At 43.1% G+C, this 10,204-nt stretch overlaps 1 protein-coding gene across 3 annotated transcripts in view; it reads left to right on the top strand.

The window, feature by feature from the left end:
• Window positions 1-10,204, top strand: part of LOC128875112 (zwei Ig domain protein zig-8-like) — a 36,794-nt gene that overhangs the window by 12,139 nt on the left and 14,451 nt on the right. For all 3 annotated transcript variants that reach the window (XM_054120469.1, XM_054120466.1, XM_054120468.1), the window contains exon 3: window positions 9,050-9,216. In XM_054120469.1, coding sequence (XP_053976444.1) covers window positions 9,050-9,216 — 167 coding nt within the window. The remainder of the gene's footprint in view (window positions 1-9,049; window positions 9,217-10,204) is intronic.

The following is a 10,204-nucleotide window of genomic DNA, read 5'->3' as shown; positions in this document are numbered from 1 at the left end:
CTCTCTCTCTCTCTCTCTCTCTCTCTCTCTCTCTCTCTCTCTCTCTCTCTCTCTCTCTCTCTCTCTCTCTCTCTAGCCCCTCTCTCTCTATTCCTATTGTTGAATTTCTCCTCTGTGTTCGATCGCGTGGCACCCAGGAAAGCAAATGGTCGTGTACGAATTCCTTTCTCCTCGGGTTGCACCGAGAGCTAAAACAGACACGTTCTCGAGAACAGAATGAACAGTGATCGACGCCAGGAAGAAGTCGTACCTCAAGATGCAGAAATTTCACGATGTAGAAGGGAAGCAAATATTTTGCGTTACTTTTACGCGTATGTACGGGTGCGGGTAAATCTGCATAAAATGTTTGCGCCGTAAGTTAATACAGCGCACCGTTGTCTGTCTTTTTATTCAGAAGGAAATAATACTCGACGTGCAGGAGAGAAACGTAACGGAATTTAGCTGGTATCGCGAACGAGTTTTTTTAAATCAGACAGTTTTACAGAGGCTTTTAACGCGATTAGCGTCATAAACGAGGCCGTGACCGAGTTGTAATGGAAAGAGGAACAATTCCACGAGATTACTGGGGAAGAAACCTGTTCGCGTGAACGGAAATTCCGTTCTTACGTTTACGTAGGGGACCTGGCATTGACGAGTTCTTTGTCGGTCGTATGCGTGACTGCGCATTGTTGCGGGAAACGTAATACCGGCGGTAACCGCGTTCCTCCGGAAAACGTGCTTCGGGAGGTACACTGAAACGCTTCCGTTAGGGGAATTCATTGAACCGGTACACCAAGACCACGATCCAACACAACCATACACGATAAAAGATAGTGCTAAACAATAAAAAATTTCTCCAAATAAATTTTATTCGCGATTGATTCCGGTCTGTGTGTCAAATTAACAAAAGATCTATCATTCGCTTTACTGCCTGTGGCTTTAAGTGACGCGCAATTTATCCTTCCGGTGGAAAGATTCGACCACTGTGCTTGGAAACCTGATAATTAGGTTTGTCGAGCGTATTTACCGAACGCCTGTAGAAGATAGACACATGCAGTGCACAGGTTGACCGAGCGTTCATGAGTTCGCAGCGCCCAAAGGGTTAAATGGACCGATTGGTAGCATTGAACTTCTCAAACGATATAGAAGCGGGAAGTTCCAAAGAAAGCAGTATTCGTTTTAACGAATAAAGTTCCCCTTCGATTTCATTTCTAGTATTTCTAATAAGATTGCCTCGCACGAGAGTGATGCGAGGAGAAAAGGAATTTTCCTCTTCAAGATGAAAGACGCAGCAAAGAAACCACGTTTCGCAGTCTCCAGGGTCGCAAAGACGCTATTTCTACTAGGAAGGATGCAAAAATTTTACTCCCTTATCTCATATTCTCCTTGCGAAGGAAGACATGTATTTTTGACGAACTGCTTTGCGAGATAGGAATCGGCCGCGATTCCCGTGTTTGATCATTTTTAAACTATGGACTACACTTGGAATTTCACCTATCTAATAGATAGTTATCATCGTTACAATTACCATACCATACTGTAAGAGTATCCACCGATTACAAAAAGGTACTATACTTACATAGTCTCGACTCGAAAGGTGTCTTCCTCCTCGATAATTTGAAACCGCGTTTCGTTTGAAGCGATAAATAAGTAGACGTTACCTTTTTGGAGAAAGAGGGGAAAAGGCGTTCGATCAACGTTGAAACGTTAAAGAGAAATTATCGAAACGTTCCGCATTCGTTTGACGGTAAAAGAACGGAACTCTTCTTAACGAGACGCGGCATGCTTTATTTCCCACGGAAGTAGAATCATTTGATGCCTGGAAAATCAAGGCTGAAACTCTTTGACGCGGCCCGAAGTATAAAAACGACCGATGAAAAACTCCGAGCGTGCAAACGACAGCTTAATTACCGGCACACGGAACGGAATGTAAAAGTAATGCGTTTCCAATTATCTACGGGTCTTGATCTGCATAAACAAACCGACAAGTCTGGGCGACGATCTCTCCCTTCCCCGAAAAACTTTCTATAATTACTGTCGATAATTATATTCTACTTGGAACCACCGTACGACAGAGTTGTCTTAAACTTTCGATCGGTTCGTTATCGTTACTTGTCATGATTTCAATTTTAATAAACGATACCCCTTTCACCAAAGGCAAGGATGTTTTCCAGTGATGGATTAAGATGAAAGCATACCGGTAATTACGCTAGAAAAGTTCTCATTTCTATTAAGCCAGGGATCATTGTGAGATTTCATTAAAATCTCAAAGCCACGCTTAATAAGGTTCCTTCGCGAGATGGAAACGACGATATTCGTTGCAGGGAAGGAGATTTTGAATTCACGGTGTAAACTCGCACCGCGAAATCGTTTAAATTTAAGGAGGGCTAAGTAAGAGGTTATTTACGGCAAATGCGCGAAACTCGTCTCGTAGGGAGCACCAGGAAATTTCGATCCTTTTAGCGGAATCAGCAGCTGAAAGGACGGTGAGTAGAGCACTCGATTGCCACTAGAATTTGGGGGAATTTTGCGCATAAGGCAGTGTTAAGACGGTGGAAGGGCTAACGGCAATTTCATATTAATGTCACGCCCTTGGCGTGCCAGGCTTCCTCGTCATCCACGATAACCCCGTCGCATTGGTTCTGCCACGACTGCAAACACCGACAACTTTCTTGTTTTCTCTCAACTTTGGGTGTGTCGAAAGCAAACCGTTACACTTTTAATTGCGAATTATTCAAATCGCGTTGAAAATTTATGAGGAGACTATTAGGGGTTAATTTCTTTGAGTCGGTATTTTGTTCTGGCCGTTTAAGCATTCGCGAGCGGCGAGGCGCGCGTATGTACGCGTGCGGTTCCCCCGGTGAGAAGAAACCGACGAAATAATTCATCCAGTGTTCTCCAGCTCGTGAAGTGTAATGTGGAATAATGTTTTACACTGTGGTGGGTCTTGGCGGGAATGGGCTGGGGGCGCGATGGTGCGATGTTGCCTGCAGCCGCAGCGACGAAATGAATTTTGCAGTATCGGGGGGAGGGTGCACTTCATCCGTCATACAGTTTTTGCTACGCGCGATGGCATTGCGCCAATAGAACGACTCGGTCCCGGTATTATCCGCGACGAGATACCGCGTTAACAACGATACATTAAGGAGCGCACAGTGAGAACGTCTCCTGAAATTTCAAACGGCGACTTAATTACAGACTCGAAATAGTAGACGAACTAGTACAAAGAATGTAATTATTTCGTCGCAGGTCGGAGTTTCGCTCTTTATCGGATGTATGTACATATGTATACCCTTCGTTTGTAAGCATATTCTCCGTAATTGGTCGGCCAGTTTGGCAAAACTGGGTTAAACAGGAACGAGTTTGGCGGTTTTTGCATAAAACAGGAGAAGTAATTGGCAGCGACCTAGTCGTCGTACGAGTCACAACGTTTTACCGTTTTGCGTTAAAATTATTTTTTAATTTTCAGAAGAAATGGTACGTCGACCGATTTAAACGGCCGTTCTTGGTTTAAATGCTTGATTCATTGGAGGCTTTCTCGTATACGTTGTCGAAATATTCCAGTGTGTTCGCGATTAAACTGTAGAAAATTGTGTAATCGAAACCCCGTAACGAAATATTCATAGGAAAAAGAAGTAAGAAAGATCTCAAGATTCGTGTTCGCGAGATATCTTGGAAAATCCAATGACCACGGACGAATAGCCCTGTCAAAAATGAGCGGCAAAGAAAAGCAGAAAGGATGAACGACAGATGTCGAATGCGCGACACGGAATGCGAAAGTTCGGATGAACGCAATCGATGGAATACGTCGAGATTCCCAGAAGCGGAAATACGGCTGAAATTCCGCGGAAATAGAAGCCTACGTGGCACGACAGCCGACGTTGACGATCAGAGTCGACAAATGCAACGGGTACGCGTCAACCTCAACCTTTTCGCTGCGTAGGAACCCACCCGCAAAAACTGCATCGAAAGGAAAAATGCCATTTACGGCTTCCGTGACTGTCGATGACACTTTCTTATCGAGTATCTCGAGGTTTCTCTAGCGGAACGAGAAACTTTATCGCATTGCAGAGACATTTTCAAACAGACTCGTCCAGAGGTAGTTGCATTTTTAATACCGTCTAATTGCACTTTGCATTCGTTTGCATTAAACAGTTCCTGGACAATTAGAGGCGCACGAGAGATTGTATATTCCTCGATGCGTGTTCTTAAAAGAGATCATAACGCAAATAAAAAAAAAAGAGAGACGAAAGCAAAGAACAGGAACATTTTAATGGCTCTTCCCCTGAGTTTAATGACAAATACGTTAAGCGTTCTCCCTCGTCGCTGGGTTAAATAAAACGCAGGAATCTTCGCGTAAAGTCAACCAAATTCGTTTCTATCAAAAAATGTAATAAGTTGAGCGCTTTTATTAAAGCGCCTAATTCAGTTTTTATGTATTTTTACCAAGCAATTCTGCGTCCCCTTGCTTTAAAGTTTGAAGTCAGCCCCTATAAAATGCAATATCAGCCAGGTTATTTTTACGTCAAGTTCGGTCGTTCGTCGAGACTTCTTATACGATCGTACATCACGAGTTGGGTCAGTCGTGGACATACGATAAGGAGGTTTGTTCGTCCTTACGTTTCCAGGTCAGCCGTTTCGAAAGGGCCAGTTCTCGTAAAATGTATCCAACGTATCGAGATCCTCGAAATCATTGGGTTACCAGGGTTGTAGTCAAACGCAAATAATATCTTATTTTCGACAAATTCTTCGTGCAAAGAAAATCGAAAACATCAGAGACGTTGCTGGCGTCTGACTTTGCTCGATTTTATTACTTCTCGCAGGTTTACGGTAACATTAATTAATTAGCAAAACCATACCCGGTACTTTCGAAAATTTTCTTTTAGCAGATTTTCAATGTCTCGCGACACATGTGCAACCGCGTGTCTAGATCGTCCATCTCTTGGCACATTTTCTCTTCGTTCGTGGTTCGATTGGCGAGTTCCAGGCGTTCGAACGACCGTTCGAGTATTATTCCCACGATTACGCTTACTTCTCGCTTCCCTCTTCCAATTGTTCGCAATACCGACTGGCTCGGAACTGAGTTTGCCGGACCCTTCCGGTTTTTCCCCTCCGTGGACCCATTTTTCGCTTTTATTACGACGAGAGATTTTCGCACCGCCATCGACCTAATAATTTATCACTCGTCCGCTGTTTCTTGTTCTCCCGAAAGCCCTCGATACGCCGAACCGAACACGTTTTTCTCGTGGAATTTGCCTCGTCACTTCCGAAGATTGAAATTGTTGTTCGATCGAGTCGCGATATCGAGGAGATTAACGCGTTCTATGTCAGCCGCTCGTTTCACACGATGACTGTATTTTTCGCACGCGTTAAGTAAATCGAAGTAGTCGAAACATAAAATACACATCAAATAAAAATCGTTATGAATTGTTTTTGTAGAGGATTTGGTTATTTAAAAAATTTGTATTCGACGTTTCTCCATCTTGTGCATTCTCTGAGCGAGCAGCCCTGACAAGTCTTGGAGACTGCCTCTGGAAACACTTCCAACTTCCACGGAACACTCTAGTAACACCTCCAAGTGACGTGCACAACCTTAACAAACCTTCAAAGTTCTACGGACCATCTCATTTACGCGGGATTACTTGCGGTTGAAACTGTTAAATGAGATATATCATTAATAACTATGCTCGCTAACTATTCCACTGTACTTAATTCTAGAGAAACGACGCCGACGTTACCGAGATCCTCGAAATTTTAATGTCGAGAATTTCTCTCAGAGAGTCGCGAGTTATGCCGAAATACCTAATACTTTTACTCGGGACTGCCTGCACCGGAATTATTATTTGATAAGAGTTCTACGCGGGGAATAATTATTGCAAGGAATTCTGCGTATCCGATTGGAAATAGGCGAAATGTTTTCAAATGAGAGAGTAAGTGCTGGAAGGACTCTCTTAAGGGACAAAAGAAGGAGGTCAATTGAACGCGATTGCTCAATTCGCGATAACCGATAGCGGGTGATCGATCATTTGGCATATTCGACTATTACTCCGATAATCGGGCGTTCCTTTAATGGGTATTCCGATAATCGACATTCCACGAACATTCTTCGGGAATTTCTGCGTCGCGTGGCTCGAAGAGCAAACTCGTAGAAACTGACCAACGCGCAGGCTGCTAAGTAACGACATGTACTATAAACGCACATTCGTATCTCTAAAAATAAATAAACACCATCGAATACAAAATTTCTAGTCGAATCGTCAGAAATTAGAACGGAGGGGTAGTTTTTTCTTTGAGCAAACGAACACAATTGAAAACATTTCTGCGGTAGCTCGACGAGGTGGAAACAGCGTAAATAATTCAGGTGGTCGTATAACTGGTGGAATTAGCTCGAAAGGAGAAAAGGTAGGAGTTAATTTGCGAGTCTTTGTTCGATCCACCAGAGCCCTCGAAGACTTTGATACGGTAAATATCTTAGAGGAACGTACATTGTATCATTTCCTTCGCTCCCTAACCCTTTCGCCGTGATAAATGTACACCAAGGGACTCTGACGTCTCGACGTAATTTCCAAGATAAATATTCGCTGCCCGTAATATCTAGCCATGCAATTCACTTTTTCAGTTGATTGCGAAAACTACGAGATGTCTTCACGAAAATATTAAACACACTCGGCGCAACATTCAGCTACGAGAGTAGATTTCAGGACAATTTACTCGTGTAAATAATATTTTGACTTTGTAACATGTAAAAATTGTCGCAATGGAAGTACGAGCCACGCGAATTGTTCGAAATACTATGTTGAAAAAGTTTAATCGAACGACCGATACCACGAACGCGATTTCGTGAGCGAATAGCAACACTGGAATTCTCGATGAAGAGTGATCGAAAAAAAGCATGAAATTGTCATACGGTAGAGAGAAACAATTTTTGGAACGAAACTGCGCATCGTGATTTTTGTCGTTTCGTAATTGATTAATGCCTCCTGCGAGCGATATTTCCTCGGTTAAATCGCGCCGTATATCGCGAAGCTACGGTCAGAAACGAGAGATACTTTATAGGCATTTCGAAACGGTTAATCCCCGAGGCTGTCGCGAGCACGAAGCGTGGAAATATTTCGCGTGAGCCTCGAGCCGGACGATTTCGTGTAAGAACCAGCCAAATAAACAATATTTCACATCGAAAGCCCCAACAGGAAAGCGAAACCTGTAGGGAAAAAAGCACATTTAAAAGTCAACCTCACGGTTCTTTGTTTCGACGAATGAAATTGCGAAACGCCTGTTTGCGAAGCATCGCTACACAGCTCACTCTGCGTGCGGCTGTCGCCGTATAATTCCAGGCTTTCATGGATATATTGGACTTGGTCAACGGAGAATTTATTTTCATCACGCGACGACTCAAAGGATAGTTTGCCGTCTAACTTTTAGATGAGAACCCGTATAACGCGCTCCTCTGTTCCACAAAGGAGGAGCAAATTGTATTTCGAACAATATTCGAATAACGATCGTCATACTAATTTGTACATTCTGCTTGCAATCGAATGCTTCGATGTAATCGTGTATTGTATTTTATAACCGGTCAACTATGAAATACTTTCATTGGTATTTACTTTTTCGTAACATCTTATGTCCACTGTTTCCATATCGCAAGTTTACTGAACCGAGAACCAAGACTTAACACACGTCTCACGTATCGATGCCATGTACACAGCGGTTGCACGCCCGCGCATTCGAAGTATACCGATGTTTCGAGTGCGTGGAGTATCTTCTGCGCCGCTTGTCGAGGTAGAACGAATAACAAAAGTGTGGGGTACGCGTGGTGCGCGGCTTGTTGCAGCAGTGTAAACGTACCCGTTACGGCCACTCGTGCAGACGAGATCGTATTTGCCGCAGTGCAGGACTACAGGCAACAGGATAGTTATGCGCCAGCCGTTCCACCGTGTACTTTCGGACCACTCTGCTTCGCGAGGGTCATTCGGATATTCATGCGTCGCGAAGCGATCGCTGCCGCGTTGTCCAATTCGAAATTGCGCGAATAAATTGCGCAACTCTCGAGCTCGTCTAAACGAATTCACAATTACACTTGTAATTGACTTTTCTACCAGTCGAGCTGCTTGACTGGTTCAAACTCTTCCCACACGTACACTTTGCGAACGAATTTCTACGCGAGGTGTCTCGATATACCCCGTGTAGCTCCGTAAAAGAAGCTAGTCAACGCGAAATAATGAACCAAAACTTTAGAATTAAGTTGTTACGTACAAGGCTATGCTTCTTCAGGCTATATTGTAAGGCTATGCTACGAAAGTATGTTACGTTTCTTAAAGGGAAAATACACAACCTTGTCTCAGACAGATATGCACAACTATATAAGTGATTCTACAGGCCAAATTAAAAAATAACGAAATTGTGTTCGAGTTATTAATCGTTGAATATACGCGTGAAAGACGCAGAAGTTACGGACCTGTACTACTGTCGGAGCATGGAAGGTCCGTAAGCGACGGACTCACTACTGTCGGCGCGCAAACGTCGCTCAACGCGAATAAAGTAATTCTGTATATGGAGACACGTAGTTGATAGTCTCAGGCAAATTTTTGTAAAAGAACATTTGTTCAGCTATGAAACCTATGCAACCAAGCTGCCTCCTGATAACGTTATTTAATAATAATCACTGTGCATGCCGCTTTGAGTGCATTATCTCCCTCTGCTTTCTTTTCGCGTACTGTAATTTTATAAATGTGTTCAACTGCGAAACGAGAACATTTTGTTTCCACGGGACCAAAGGTTGCGCGATGACAGTTACAGAGCCGTTTGTAATTAAAGGTCGCGAAAAAAGGAAAAAGAGAGAAAGCCAGAATAATCGTGTGGACGAATGAAAAAGAAATGCTTTTAGCTTCGCAAAATATGCGCGATAATTATGTAGAAAGACCACGATAAGTAAAGATAAATTGGTTAAGGCTCTATTTCGAATTGGTATTTGTAGAAGACTCGATAGGGTACCTAATTGTAACAAGATAGCGTGGTTAATCGCCTATGGTTTGTGAAATGTATTCCCAAATTTTTTCTTTATCGTTTTCAGAAAAAGCTGTACACAGTTCTCGACTGTTCGAGGCGGATACCTTTCAAGGAGTGCAAACGCCAGAGAAAGGCCCTCACTTTGACACAACGATTTCATCGAATGTGACAGGCCTGGTTGGAAAAACCGTTCAACTCGTTTGCAGAGTAAAGAACCTTGGAAACAGAACAGTAAGTCCTCGATCTTTGAATTAGTCATATCCAAAATGTGGTCGTCTAGGCTTAGATCCGTAACCTTTCACCGTTCCACGACCTAAAAGTGATTCTTGAGTCGGTATAATAATGCAAAAACAACAGTATGTTTCAACCAGCGTTATTAGAGGCAGAGGATTTACGGCGCCGTTTTCGAGAGATAAGACGGCGAAAGAGAATGAGAAGATTAATCCCACATAACTTGAATCCGTTGAAAGGCAACTTACGATTGTTCTCGTTATGCAATTATACGGGAGGCTTTGAGTTTCGAGCACATTGCTGATTAACTTGTAAGCCGGTTTCCTAGTATTACAGCCATCTTTAGACTACAAGATAGATATCTTTATTCCATTAACTTTGATATCGTTACGGACGTGCAATTCTGATTCTAACAATTAACTGAAATTAAAGGTAAAAAAGAAGGTGGGTTTCTTAAACCACCCAATCGATTATGGAATAAATAAATTCTGAAATATGAGTATACAAGTTGGATATTCGAGTCGAAAGCTTCTTATGCGAGGCTAGGTAGGTTAAGTAGGAAAAGAAGAAGCTCGTTTAGGGATCCTCCGGTTTGGGTGTCGGCAGTATGTTACATTTTTAATCCCAAAACTCATCTCTATGCAAAGCACGCGCTCACACGCACAAGCTGGCCAAATACGCGTGTACTGGCTAATACGTTTCGCAGATAACGTACCTACATTCGCGTTCACGCGAATAACGTCACGATGGCGCGAATAAAATTGAGATTTTCACGAGCAGGCGAAATTACACCAAGTCTCGAGGCAGAATGAAAACTCCGGCGCGAATTCAAAAGCGATATTCCACGAAAGAAAGTTTACCTGGCAGTACTCCACCCTTCGTCGCTCTTTGAATTGTATTTGCTTTAAGGATTGGTCTCCTTTGCCGACTACAGACTCGTAGGGCTCTATACGCGACGTTCCGTGAGGAAGTACAAATAATTTAACGG

This window comes from Hylaeus volcanicus, chromosome 4, assembly GCF_026283585.1.
Source record: "Hylaeus volcanicus isolate JK05 chromosome 4, UHH_iyHylVolc1.0_haploid, whole genome shotgun sequence".
Taxonomy (NCBI): domain Eukaryota; kingdom Metazoa; phylum Arthropoda; class Insecta; order Hymenoptera; family Colletidae; genus Hylaeus; species Hylaeus volcanicus.
The sequence above is the reverse complement of the archived record's forward strand: the minus strand, read 5'-3'. Positions and strand labels throughout refer to the sequence as shown.